The 15,146-nt window shown below is 41.5% G+C and overlaps 1 protein-coding gene across 3 annotated transcripts in view; it reads left to right on the top strand.

The window, feature by feature from the left end:
• Positions 1-15,146, top strand: part of STX8 (syntaxin 8) — a 309,737-nt gene that overhangs the window by 182,303 nt on the left and 112,288 nt on the right. For all 3 annotated transcript variants that reach the window (XM_035300030.3, XM_035300029.3, XM_035300031.3), the window contains exon 7: positions 5,321-5,422. In XM_035300030.3, the coding sequence (XP_035155921.1) occupies positions 5,321-5,422 (102 nt within the window). The remainder of the gene's footprint in view (positions 1-5,320; positions 5,423-15,146) is intronic.

Below are 15,146 nucleotides of genomic sequence, written 5' to 3'. Positions count from 1 at the left end.
CCCTTTTTGACATGTGTCCTTTCATCATGATGAAAAGTTTCTTTTTATATCTAATAATCCTCCTTTGCTAGAAGTCTTTCTGGTCTGATACTAATATGGCTTTGTCAACTTTCTTATGCAAACACAGTACTTTATAGTGAGTTTCATATCGAAATATATAGTTGTGTCATCTTTTTTTAAAGTCTTGCTTGATATCCTTTGTCTTTTAATTGAAAAGTTCAGTCTGTTTACATTAACGTGACTGTTGACATAGTTGAATTTAAGCATGCCAGATAGTTATTGTATTTCTATTCTTTTTGTCTGTCTTTAGTTCCTCTTTACCTCTTTTCTTGAATCTTACATTTTTAGTATTTAATTTTATTTCTTCTGTTAATTTTTATTTTAAAACTATACCTCTTGGTAGGGTGTGTGTGTGTGTGTGTGTGTGTGTGTGTGTCTCTCTCTTCTTGGTTTCTTTTTTAATATATTGCTTTAGAGCTGAGTTGTTAGATACGTGTGGCTATTTAAATTTTAATTCATTGAAATATGAGAGAATTCAAATATGTTTTGATTATTGTGTGGAAAATGAATTAAAATGAATCAGGACTAGAAACAAAGATAAGTTAGGATATTGTTGTTGTTTTTTTGTTTGTTTGTTTCCAAGATGGAGTCTTGGTCTGTCACCCAGGCTGGAGTACAGTGGCACAATGTTAGCTCACTGCAACCTCCACCTACCTGATGTAAGCAATTCTCCTTCCTCAGCCTCCCGAGTAGCTGGGATTACAGGTACCCACCACCATGCCTAGCTAATTTTTGTATTTTTAGTAGGAATGGGGTTTCACCAGGTTGCCCAGGCTGGTCTTGAACTTCTGACCTCGTGATCTGCCCCTCTTGGCCTCCCAAAGTGCTGGGATTACAGGTGTGAGCCACCACATCTGGCTCAGACATGATTTTTAAAACACTGACAAATTAGTAACAGAGTTTAAGAGAAATTATAGAATTGAGAGATATTGCGGAGGCAGAATCAATAAGAGGTGGCTAACAAATGGAACATCAGATAAAGAACAGTGAGGGAGAAGTCCAAGTGACTCTTAAGATCTCTAGCTTGGGCAAGCAAATGAATGATGATACCATTAATTGACAGGGAATATAGGTGGGAAGTCAAATTAGGAGAAAAATAAAGAATTTAATTTTAGAAATCTTGAGGTCATATGTTGGTATTTTAAGGTAGCAATTGGTAATAGGCAGCTGGGTCAAGAATTTTGGAAAGCTATCTAGAGCAGACATGTTTCATATTTTTAATTTAAATATTGATGAAGCAAAAGGTAGAAGGTACATAAAATCACCATGGTAATATTATCGAGTAACAATGCAAAACTTGAGTATCGCCTGCATTTAAGAGAAAACTCTAGATGGAGCTTCTGGATAAATTAGAGGAAAATTGGGAGACACTATGTTATTGAATACAAGGGACTAGAAAGTACTGAATGAATCATTAAATGACAATTTATTGCAAAAAATTTTGTAGGCAGGTGTTACATAGATAATATTTGACAAATTTGGCTTAGATCCACTTTTCTAAGAAGCAGCATGATACTGTGAAAATTATACAGTGCTTTTATGTTGTAGGCTCCATTCATTCATTGCCCTTTTTTTTGGGATGGAGTCTCGCTTTGTCCCCTAGGCTGGAGTGCAGTAACACGATCCCAGCTCACTGTAATTTCTGCCTCCTGGGTTCAAGTTATTCTCCTGCCTTACCATCCTGAATAGCTGGGACTATAGGCGCCCACCACCATGACTGGCTCATTTTTGTATTTTTAGTAGAGATGGAGTTTCACCATGTTGGCCAGGCTAGTCTCAAACTCCTGACCTCAGCTGATCCACCCCCCTCAGCCTCCCAAAATGCTGGGATTGCAGGTGTGAGCCACTGCGCCCAGCCCATGCATTGTCTTTATCTTTTCATATTGATTTTATCTTGCTGTATACAAGGCATTCTCCTAGGAGTGGGAGAAAGAAGGAAGAATAAAAATTAGTTTATATCATAATCTTCCTGTTAAAGGCATGTAAACAAATCAATAAAATATAACTATAGGGTCTATAAGTAAGAGGTTTGTAGGAAGTGCTGCAGAAGGCAAGAAGCAGGAATGCCCAACTCTTCTGTGCCTTTCAGATATGATTCTTTTTACATGGGTTGCCTTTTTCCTGCTTTTTAACCCACACAGGCTTTGGAACTCAGCTCACACATCATTCTGGAAACTTTATTTGATTTCCTTGTTTGCTTTACTTAATGCTTTAAGAAAAATGGTTACTCGTATTGAACAACACATCTCCAAATCCGTCACTATAAAATAGGGAAGGAGAGAGAAGGGAGGGAAAAAAACCAAAATGAAAAATATCATAATTATGCATCCCTTGACAGGGATACATTCTGAGAAATGTGTCATTAGGTAATTTTATCATTGTGTGATCATCATGGAGTATACTTACACAAGCCTAGATGGTAAAGCCTGCTACGCACCTAGGCTGCATATATGGTATAGCCTATTCCTCCTAGGCTGAAAACCTGTACAGCATGTTATTGCATATAAGCAGTTGTAACAAGATGATAAATATGGCTGGGTATAGTGGCACGCCTGTAATTCCAGCCCTTTGGAAGACCAAAGCAGGTGGATCATTTGAGGTCAGGAGTTCGAGACCAGTCCAGTCAATGTGGTGAAACCCCGTCTCTACTAAAAATACAAAAATTAGCCAGGCGGTAGTAGCATGCACCTGTAATCCCAGCTACTTGGGAGGCTGAGGCAGGAGAATCCCTTAAACTCGAGAGGAGGAGATTGTGGTGAGTCACTATTACACCACTGCACTCCAGCCTGGGCAACAAGAGGGAGACTCCAGCTAAAAAAAAAAAGAAAAGAGAAAAAAGGCCAAGTGCAGTGGCTCACGCCTGTAATCCCAGCACTTTGAAAGGCCAAGGCGGGCAGATCACCTGAGGTTAGGAGTTCAAGACCAGCCTGACCAACATGGAGAAACCCCATGTCAAAATTAGCCGGGTGGGTGGCAGGTGCCTGTAATCCCAGCTACTTGGGAGGCTGAAGCAAGAGAATCCCTTAAAGTCAAGAGGAGGAGGTTGTGGTGAGCCGCTATCACACACCACTGCACTCCAGCCTGGGCAACAAGAGTGAGACTCCATCTCAAAAAAATATATATGGTAAATATTTCTGTATCCAAACATAGAAAAGGTACAGTAAAAATATAGTATTGTAACTTATAATACTGTATACTTATGGTACCACTGTTGCATATGTAGTCAGTCATTGACTAGAATGTCATATTGTGGCATATGATTATATATGCTCACTAAGAAATTCGGGCCGGGCGCAGTGGCTCATGGCTATAATCCTAACAGTTTGAGAGGCTGAGGCAGGAGGATCTCTTGAGGTAAGAAATTTGAGACCAGCCTGGGTGACAGAGCAGGGACTTATCTCTACAAAAAAATCAAACAATTCCCTGGGAGTGGTGGCACATGCCTGTAGTGTCAGGTACTCAGGAGGTTGAGATGGGAGGATTGCTATAGCCTAGTGATTGAAAACTGCAGTGAGCTATCACAGTCCCCTGTATCCAGCCTGGGTGACAGAGCAAGACCCTGTCTCTGAAAAAAAGCAGAAAGAAAGAAATTCAAACAATATAGAAAAATGCAAGGAAGAAGGCAGCAGTCACACAGGATCTCATCATCTAGCAATAATGATTAGCATTAGATTAACATTATCCACATATATCCCTATAGGTTTGTAGATATTAAAAGATGGATACAAATAATTTCACATAGTTAAGGTCATACTATATATGCAATTTTAAGTGTTGTAAAGGGCTCAATTTCACTTTTAAAAAATTAGAGTTAAAAAAGAGGACTGGGAGCAGTGGAGATGGAGTTTCACCATGTTGGACAAGGGTTCAAGTGATTCTCCTGCCTCACCCTCCCGAATAGCTGGGACTGTAGGTGGCCACCTACAGATTACATCTGTAATCCCAACACTTTGGGAGGATGAGACGGGTGGATCACCTGAGGTCAGGAGTTTGAGACCAGCCTGACCAACATGGAGAAACCCTGTCTCTACTAAAAATACAAAATTAGTCAGGCATGGTGTCTCCTGCCTGTAATCCCAGTTACTCAGGAGGCTGAGGCAGGAGAATCTCTTGAACCTGGGAGGCAGAGGTTGCTGTGAGCTGAGATAGCACCATTGCACTACAGCCTGGGCAACAAGAGTGAAACTCCGTCTCAAAAAAAAAAAAAAAAGTGGGGGAGAGAGAGATGAATTTCACATCAAGGATTCTTTACAAAAGATAGTAATTACTAATAGATCCCTCAAGCTTAACAAAAAACACTGAAGTTTTGGTGATTTTAAAAAGCTGCAGATGTCTAGATGATTAACTTTTCAACTGCTCGATATGCTTTGCTATGAGAGATGAAGAAATTAGTACTTTCAAATTCTTTTCACCTTCCTTCCCTACTCCCAACCACTGACTAATTTTTCAGTTGGGATTACAGTATTACTGTCGTGACATTTCTATACTTTTGTGTTATCTAATCCATGTATTTTTTTTAGTCTTAGTTCAGTATTTAAATGGATTCAGTTCTCTCCATTATCTCTTCATTTATGTCTTGATTGGCTGATTTATTCATCATGTAGCTTTCTCAAAAAGGACGCACGTAGTCCCTAATGTCTACTGTATTGTCTGGTGTTTTTGTTTTGTTTTTGAGACAGAGTCTCACTGTGTCACCCAGACTGGAATGTAGTGGCGCAATCTCGGCTCACTGTAAACTCTGCCTCCCAGGGTCAATCGATTCTCCTGCCTCAGCCTTCTGAGTAGCTGGGATTACAAGTGCCCACCCCGACACCCAGTGAATGCTTGTATTTTTAGTAGAGACAGGGTTTTGCTATGTTGGCCAGGCTGGTCTTAAACTCCTGACCTCAGGCAATCCACCCACCTTGGCCTCCCAAAGTGCTGGGATTACAGGCATGAGCCACCTCACTTGGCCTGTCTGTTCCTTGATACCTGAATGACAGCTTGGCTAGGCATACATTTGGTGGGTCATGCTTTCTTTCCTCTGAACATGGCATTTCTCCTGTCTCCTGGAATTGTGTTCAATCAGTTTTCGTCTTTACTGCTTTTTTTTTTCCTTTTAGAATCGGAATTGCAGTTTTCAAAGAATCGACATGAGTTCTGTACCTTTTCCATTACTGGACGTGAGATAATTATTGCTAGGAAGAACAACCGCAGCTGTGATACTGTGATGTGAGCCAGGGTATTTTAGGAATATTAATTATGTATCTTTCCTTTCTAGAGATAATTGACGACCTTGCCAACCTAGTGGAGAACACAGATGAGAAACTTCACACTGAAACCAGGCGTGTAAACATGGTGGACCGGAAGTCAGCCTCTTGTGGTACGTTAGTCAACAGGTTATCAAAAGACAACCTCTTGATAGCTATGTTATGGCTCTGTTTCTGCCACAGCTTGTGGATTTACTCTGCTCTGAGTTTCCCGTGTTTGTCTAATTACTGCAGGGATTTCGTTGCTCTTCTGATATAGGCAGTGCCATTTGATGAAGCACTGAAAGTGCTAAAAGATGGTTCAATCTTGTCAAAATGAAATGAATGGTGTGGAGCTCAGAGGGCGTATCATTCATTGTAAATTTTTTTTTTTTATTTAAAAGAAAGAGCACTTTCTATGTATTTACAGAGATTAATGGTTTGGGAAATTGTATGACATTATACTGGTTGGTGGGTTTCAAAGGGGATCTCACTTGCTTTTGTGCCATCTTAAAATAACCACAAGCTTCACTGAGTTCAAATCCTATGTTTTGCGATGGCATCGTTGTCAGCTCACTTTACCTCATGATACCTTCTATGTAAAATGGGGATTCATATGCCAAGATGAGAATGTCATGAAGAACTTGCTTAAAATACTGATTCTGAGGCCCTCCCCTAGGGATTCTGATTGAGTAGGTCTAGGGTGGAGTTCAAGAATGTTCGTTATTTAACAAGTATACTAAGCAGTTCTGCTACAGGTACTTGTTCTGCAGAAATTCTGATGCAGACTTTTGTGAGGTTTAAATGGTGTATTGCCTGTGCACAGTGCCTTGCCCAAAGGTAAGTGGTGATAAGTGATGGTAACAGCGGTAGTAATCACAGTGATGGTGTTTTGGTCTTCGTCTCACAAAGGTGCACCAAGTTTATAAAGCTGACATACCTATGACAAATAGAATTCCAGGCCACATGCAGGGGCTCAGAAGTTTGAGACCAGCCTGGGCAATGTAGCAAGACCTCTGTCTCTATAAAAAATTTAAAAATCAGCAGCCTGGGCAACATGGCAAGACCCTGTCTCTACTAAAGATACAAAGAAATAGCCAGATGTTATGGCATCACCTGTAGTCCCAGCTACTTAGGACACTAAGGAAAGAAGATCTCTTGAGCCCTGGGGGTGGAGGTTGCAATGAGCTGAGATCATGCCACTGTACTCCAGTCTGGGTGACAAAGCGAGACCCTGTCTCAAAATTAATTAATTCAAAAAATTAGCCAGGCATGGTGGTATGTGCCTGTACTCCTTGCTACTCAGGAGGCTGAGACAGGAGGATCACTTGAGACCAGGAGGTTGAGGTTGCAGTGAGCCATGATTGTGCTACTGTGCTCAGGTGTCCATACTAGGTTTGGCATCAAATGGTGACCTCCCAGGAGCAGGGGACCGCCAGGTTGCCTAAGGAGGGGTGAACCGGCCCAGGTCAGAAACGGAGCAGGTCAAAACTCCTGTGCTGATCAGAGCCTGTGAATATCCACTACACTCTAGCCTGGGCAACATAGTGAGACCTGTCTCTAAAAAAAAAAAAGAAAAGAAAAAAAGAAAGAAGGCTGGAACAATGGGATAATAAAGGGTCAGGCACACAGAGACTCTGGAAACTCGAAGGAAGTGGAACCCTAGGGGACCCACTTGAGACCCTTTATCACCACTGTCCAGCCGGAGTGCCAGACCATCCCACCCTGTGCTTCTGCTCCTCGATTTTGCTTTAACAGTCTTCTCGAATAACTGCTGGCCACAGGGACTTTGTTATCTATGCTAGATCCTGAAATGTTAAAGATGAGAGATATGAGTTCGCTCCCACCTCAGTTTCCTCATGATAAGAAAGTGGATAACTTGGTTGTCAAAATTCAGTTGTATGGACGATATAAAGTGTGTAGTGCTGGTCATCTTCCCCAGCTTTCCATATGTATTTGAGAGGTGCCAGAGCATATGTCATGAGAGTGGGCTCTGGAGCCTGGCCTCACACCCAGGCTTCCCCTCTCACTAGCTGCATGACCTCGGGAAAACGTCCAGACTCCCCTTTGCCTCATTTTCCCATCTTTGAATTGGGGATAATAAAGATATAGACCTCAAAGGATTGTTATGAGAAATAAATGAGTGTGTGTATATAATATATATATGTGTGTGTATGTGCATATATAATATATATATGTATGTATATGTGGTTATATGTGTATATATTAGGTTGGTGCAAAAGTTATTGTGGTTTTTGTCATTACTGCAATGACTTTTGTACCAACCTAATACATATATCACTTAGAACCATGTTGGGTACATTGCATAAGGTGAGCAATTAATGGTATTAGCTCTTGTTATTATATGTCTAAAGCAGGAAGACAAATAATGTTATATATGTTTTTGTTGTCCTCAGCAATCATGTTGCTAGTTTGGAATGAATATATTCATAGACATGTTGGTATGTTTTGTGTTTGCAACATGGTAACTCCACACGTGTCACTCATGACGTCATAATGAATGCAAAACGTTTCTTATACTGTTGCCAATTTTTCATTTTATGTTATTATCTGGTATGTAGTATTTTTACCCAGAAGTATCATAATGCCTTCTGAGCTGGACTCTTAAGTGTTTTTTTGAAAATAGAAAAAACAATTGCCAGGTGTGGTGGCTCATGCCTGAAATCCCAGCACTTTGGGAGGCCAAGGCAGGTGGATCACAAGGTCAGGAGATTGAGACAGTCCTGGCCAACATGGCAAAACCCCATCTGTACTAAAATACAAAAGTTAGATGGGCGTGGTGGCACATGCCTGTAATTCCAGCTACTTGAAAGACTGAGGCACAATAATTGCTTGAACTGGGGGAGGCAGAGGTTGCAGTGAGCCAAGATTGTGCCACTGCACTCCATGCTGGTAATAGAGTAAGACTCTGTCTCAAAAAAAGAAAAAAGAAAAAAATTTAGGGACTCCCAGAAGTACTAAAATACGTTTTGAAAACTTGTGTCTATATTTTAAAATAAGTTAACTATACATTTATCTCATGCCTCATTTTGTTTAATTATATGTGTACGTATTATCTGTCACAGAATTATATGTAATGATTCAGAAGGGAGAATTTCATCAGTATAGCAAGCAGTGTTAAGTAGATACTGAAGAAAGAAATTCTTCATTCTTCTTTTTTTTTTTTTTGAGACAGAATCTCACTCTGTCACCTAGGCTGGAGTGCCTTCCAGGTTCAAGTGATTCCCCTGCCTCAGCCTCCTGAGTAGCTGGGATTAAGGCGTATGCTACCACACTCAGCTAATTTTTGTATTTTTAGTAGAGATGGAGTTTCACCATGTTGGTCAGGCTAGTCTCGATCTCCTGACGTCAGGTGTTCCTCCTGCCTTAGCCTCCCAAAGTTCTGGGATTATAGGCATGAGCCACTGCACCCAACCTCTTTATTCTTTGAATGGAAATAATTTAGAGATCATTATTTCTCTTATTTTTTAATTCTTTTTGTAATATTTACTTAATAATTTTATCAGTATTATGGATCAACAACCAAATAGCATACTTATTTCGATGCTTGATACCTTTCCAGGACAAGTTTTTGCATGTTTGTTTATATACGCATTTGTTGACATGCAATGCTAGTTTTGCATATTGATGAAGGTTCAGCATGTGGTCTCTAAAGCAGTGCAAGGGTCAGACTAACATTTAAGCCTCTCAGCAATTTCCTTTTAAGCCTTTAACCAATATTATGCCTATGAAGACAAATCATGTTGTGGAATTTACTGAGTAGATCTAGTAACTCTTGGCAAAATTAACCTGACTTGTTTAAAAAAATGTTTTAATTGTGGTAAAATATATATAGCATAAAATTTACCATTTTAACTATATTTAAATGTACAGTTCAGTGGCATTAAGTACATTTCCATTGTTGTGTAAATATCACTACCATCCATCTTCAGAACTCTTTTTTTTTTTTTGAGACAAAGTCTTGCTGTGTCTCCCAGACTAGAGTGCAGTGGCAGGATCTCAGGTCACTGCAACCTCTGCCTCCTGGGTTCAAGCAATTCTCCTGCCTCAGCCTCCTGAGTAGCTGGGATTATAGGCGCCCACCACCACGCCGGCTAATTTTTGTATTTTTAGTAGAGACGGAGTTTCACTAACTTGGACAGGCTGGTCTTGAACTCCTGTCCTCGTAATCCACCCGCCTCGGCCTCCCAAAGTGCTGGGATTACAGGTGGGAGCCAATGTGCCCAGCTTTTTGTTTTTGAGACAGGGTTTTACTTTGTCTCCCAGGTTGGCATGCCGTGGCATAATCATAGCTCATTGCAACCTTGAATTTCTGGACTCAAGGGATATTCCTTCCTCAGTCCCCCAAGAAGCTGTAACTATAGGTGCATACCACCACACCTGGCTAATTAAAAAAAAAAAAAATCTAGAGGTAGAGCCTTACTTCATTACTGAGGCTGTTCAGAACTTTTTTTTAACATCCCAGACTGAAATTTATCCTAGACAATAACTTTCTATTCCTCCCTCCTTCAGCCCATGGTAACTACTTTTCTACCTTCTGTCTCTGTGAACATGATTATTCTAGGTACCTACTATAAGTGAGATCATGTGTGTACTTTGGTATCTCACTTATTTAGGGTAATGTCTTCAAGATTCATCCATGTTGTAGCATGTATCAGAATTTCATTCCTTTTTAAGGCTATTCCATTTATGTAGATATCACATTTTGTTAACCCATTTGTCAGTAGACACAGGTTATTTCACCGTTTGGCTATTGTGAATAATGCCACCATAAATGTTGCTGTACAAATATCTATTCAAGTCCTACCTTTTCTGTGTATATAGCCAGAAGGGGAATTGCTGGGTAAAATGGTAAATCAGTGTTTAAATGTTTTAGGAACCTTCGTACTGGCCTGGTTTTGTTTTGCTTTCAGCCTCTAAACTCTTAGGTACTTTCCAGTATTTTCTTAAAAAAATTTTTTTTTAAAGATGGAATCTCACTCTGTCCCTGGAGTCTCACTCCTCAGGCAGGAGCGCAGTGGCTTGATCTTGGCTCACTGGCACCTCCACTTACCGCTGTAACCTTCACTTCCTGGGTTCAAGCAATTCTCTTGCCTCAGCCTACTGAGTAGTTGGAAAATCACAGGTGCCTGCCACCACACCTGGCTAATTTTTGTATTTTCAGTAGAGACAGGGTTTCACCATGTTGGTCAGGCTGGTCTCAAACTCCTGACCTTGTGATACGCCTGCCTTGGCCTCCCAAAGTGCTGGGATTACAGGTGTGAGCCACCACCACGCCCAGCTGGAAATTAAGTCCCTGGGCACCCACTCCAGTTAGAAAATGTAATGGGAGACCCTTCCCACACTAAACTGGGACCCCAAAGAGCTATACCCTCAGAGTAAAAGTGAACCAGAACTAAACTTGCTCTGGGAGGTTGTGGAAAAGACAGCATGGCACTGAGCAGAATAGGAGAAGAAAAAGAAAGGGGAAAAAATACAGTTATTGACAACTTGTGGTCACAGAAAGGCCCTCATGTGAATCTACCCCCTCAACATACAAACTCAGAGTGAACCAGAAACATCATACCATGAATTTGTTTTGAGGCAGACTCACTTGTTATAGCTTCAGGTGCCTGGCAAAAACAAATGAACTGCCTCTCCAGAGGAAATCGTATTTATTCTAGGATGCTAGGAGTCAACTAAAAGTAAATTTCTAAAGGCAATGAATTATCAGATGTTGATTATAAACTCAATTCTGCTTTTTTAAATATAATAAAATAAATGGCAAGCTTGAAAGCATTTTAAGAAAACAGGCTGGGCGAGGTGGCTCACGCTCACACCTGTAATCCCAACACTTTGGGAGGCCAAGGTGAGCAGATTACGAGGTCAGGAGATCAAGACCAGCCTGGCCAACAAGGTGAAACCCTGCCTCTACTAAAATACAAAAAATTAGCCAGGCATGATGGCGTTCGCCTATAGTTCCAGCTACTCGGGAGGCTGAGGCAGGGGAATCCCTTGAACCCAGGAGGTGGAGGTTGCAGTGAGCCGAGATCACACCACTGCACTCCAGCCTGGTGGCAGAGCGAGACTCCGTGTCAAAAAAAAGAAAGAAAGAAAGAAAAGAAAAAGAAAACTATAATAAGCAACACTGAAATTTTGAAAAGGGACCAGATAGCACTTCTAGAAATAACAGGTAACTGGAAAGAAAACAAAAAACCCGACCCAGTGAACCATATTTGGTACCAGCAGAAGAGAGAATCAACCAGAAGACAAAAAAAAAAAAAGTATATTCCATTTAACAAATGTTAGCATCTTGAAGAGAATATCCAAATGCTGGGCAGTTAAATGATGATCTTAAAAAGAAAGGCATTTGAGGGGCAGAAGGCTGGTGCAAGAGCTTCGAGATACAGCAAAGGGTTAACCACCTGCTCTTCTCAAGGGCAAGCCCACATTGGTCATTTTATGTATGAACATATACACATGCATAACGAAACTGCAAGCAAGGTGTACTTTAACTATGGGGGGTGGGAATTAAGCAGCCCAGTCGAGTGTAACTCAATCACCGTTCACAGGGCATTCTATTACTGTTTCAGAGGACTTGCGTGCGGTGAGGATAGCAGCCAGCACATCATCGTTTTACACAAAGGAGTGCAAAAATAGGTTGCAAATAATGAAATGGCCTTTTGTTCTGCTACCCTTGGCATATCTTCCTTGATGGTTCGATATATCAGTCATAGATGCTTGAGCAGTGAGAGAATTTCTAGTTATGAATACAGGCTGAGCTGCAAGGGGCCACACGGGAGAAAAGCCCAATGATGAATTTGTTTGTTCAGTTCTTAACAAGGGATTCAAGTACCTCTTTGTGAACCTTTCACTCAGGAGCACAGGCTTTAAAATTTTTACAGAGATCTTTATGTGGATTTTCCTCCCTTTTCTTCTCCCCAGCCCCACCCCAATGATAGCATCAAACAGAAAACAATACTGTTTTTTTTTTTCTAGCTTCTAAATGCAAATTAAACTGATATTTTCTGCTGGTACCTCTATGTATTTTCAGATCTGTTACTTCCATTAAGGACATTTACATAAAAGTAGGATCTTTGTAATTGCAGTTTAAATATTCAGTGTGCCTGGTCCTCATTAGAATTCAAAATAGAGCCTTGTCTGAGTCTGACAGAGGGTGCCAATTGTGAAAGACCAGACTAAGAATTCTGAATGACTCGGGTGGATGGACAGTCTTGCTTCTCAGCATATTGACTATTACGTAATGTTGTCTAAGCACATGTATTGTGATTTTAGTAGCGTTTTCAGTGATGTGGTTCGAAATCAACCCAGCTAACATTGTATTAATATTATCTCAATCGATGACCATTGGATCTACCTTCAGCTCATCAGACTGTGATCTTCTTAGGGAGGTAGGGCAGGACCCTGGTTAAGAGTAGTACCTTGCAGCATGGGTGTGGCATCCGACAGTCCTGGGGCACAGTTTGGGATCTGCCACTTAAGGCCTGGGTGACTTAGAGACCGGCTTGCCCTCTCTAAGTCTCAGTTTCCTTCACTATGAAAGGAGAATAGCAATTACTAGTACATGTGGTTGTTCTGTAGACTAAGTGAGAACAGGTAGGTGGCACAGTGACTACTACTACCTCTATGAACGCCAGCTATGTTAAGATATGGGGTTTAATTCTTTTTTTGTTTTTTGAGATGGGAGTCTTGATCTTTTGCCCTGGCTGGAGTGCAATGGCGTGATCTCGGCTCACTGCAACCTCCGCTGAGTCTCCTTCCTCAGCCTCCCAAGTAGCCAGGAATACAAGTGTGCATCACCACGCCTGGCTAATTTTTGTAGAGATGGGATTTCACCATGTTGCTTAGGCTGGTCTCAAACCCCTAGTCTCAAGTGATCACCTGCCTCAGCCTCCCAAAGTGCTGGGATTACAGGTATAAGCCACTGCACCTTGCTTGCTTTTTTTACCCCCTTTTCTTTCCTTTTCCTTTCTTCTTCTTTTTTTGGATCTCTCTGGTCTGTCACCCAGGCTGGAGTGCAGTGGCATGATCTCAGCTCACTGCAAACTCCACCTCTCAGGATTAAATGAGCCTCCCACCTGAGCCTCCCGAGTACCTGGGACTACAGGCGCTCGCCACCATGCCTGGCTACTTTTTATTTTATTTTTTATAGACAGGATTTCACCATGTTGCCCAGGCTTGTCTCAAACTCTTGGACTCAAGTGATCTGACTGCCTCAGCCTCCCAAAGTGCTGGGATTACAGATATATGACACTGAGCCTGACCAGCATGCTTTTTCTCATATTAGCACTTTTGAACCTTATAAAACATAGGTGAGAAACTGAGTTCTAAGTAGTCTAGTTTATTTAACAGAACTTAGAGCTACTTTTGTCTCTCAGAATTATTTTTTTTTAACATTTTACAACAAGCATAAGCAATTAATCTGGGAGCAAATAAATAACTATGCCAGTTCCTTTATTTGTCATACTGTTTATCAGGAATATTTCTGACTGGGCACAGTGGCTCACGCCTGTAATCCCAGCACATTAGGAGGCCGAGGCGGGCAGATCACCTGAGGTCAGTAGTTTGAGACCAGTCTTGTTAACGTGGTGAAACCCTGTCTCTACTAAAAATACAAAAATTAGTTGGGTGTGGTGGCACATGTCTGTAATCCCAGCCACTCCAGAGGATGAGGCAGGAGAATCGCTTGAACCCGGGAGGCAGAGGTTGCAGTGACCCGAGATCGGACCATTGCGCTCTAGCTTGGGCAAGACAAGGGAAAGTCCATCCCTCCACACAAAAAAAGAATATTTCTATTTGGCTGTTGTTTTTACTTTTTCTTCTTTCCCTTATCACGGTTCATTGAGGTCAGCTAGTTAAATATCTCTGCCCCCTTTTCTTTACATTCTTATGTGTCTGTCTCTGTACCTGCTTTGCCATCCTTAATTCAGCATCAATGGAGAAATACCTGTCCCTCACCAGTGCCTATCTGACTTCAAAGCCATCTTGTCCTCAGGTTTTCCCATTCATTTGTTCTCTTCTTCATCCATGCCAGCACAGTTAATGAGTATCTTTGGTGTGCCAGGTACCAGGCTAGGAACTGGAGCTAAAATGTAGGTAGGACTGGGCACAGTAGTCCCTGCTACTTGGGAGGCTGGGATGGGAGGATCCCTTGAACCTGGGAGTTGAAGGCTGCATTGAGCTATGATTGTGCCACTGCACTTCAGCCTGGCAGCAATGACACCCTGTTTCTTTTAAAAACAAACAAACGAAAGGCTGGGCATGGTGGCTCATGCCTGTAATCCCAGCACTTTGGGAGGCCAAGGCAGGTGGATCACCTGAGATCAGGTGTTTGAGACTAGCCTGGCCAACATGGTGAAACCTCCTTTCTACTAAAAATACAAAATTAAAATTAGCCAGGTGTGTTGGCCACCTGTAATCCCAGCTACTTGGGAGGCTGAGGCAGGAGAATCGCCCGAACCCAGGAGGTGGAGGTTGCAATGAGCTGAGATTGCACCATTGTATTCCAGCCTGGAAACAAGAGTGAAACTCTGTCTCAAAAAAAAAAAAAAAAAAAAAAGTAGATAGGACTTAGCATGTAGGAGAGTGAGGGACACATGCTGTAAATCACTAATGATTGCAGGTAGTACAGATGGGTCTGAGGCAGCCAAGGGCTCAGAGGTTTCCAAGAGGCTGTGACACGGGAGCAGAGGTCTGAAGAATTAGTAAGACAAGCTGCTTCTGAGTTTGGTAAATTAAAATCCAAACCAAAATAAGCAGGGAGTATTCAATAAATGATAACAGAAAAAAGGAAGGGAAGGAATGAGCAACCCATGTGGCCGGATACATCTTGACATA

The sequence above is a fragment of the Callithrix jacchus genome, chromosome 5, assembly GCF_049354715.1.
Source record: "Callithrix jacchus isolate 240 chromosome 5, calJac240_pri, whole genome shotgun sequence".
NCBI classification, from domain to species: domain Eukaryota; kingdom Metazoa; phylum Chordata; class Mammalia; order Primates; family Cebidae; genus Callithrix; species Callithrix jacchus.
This window is presented reverse-complemented; position numbering and strand designations above follow the sequence as displayed.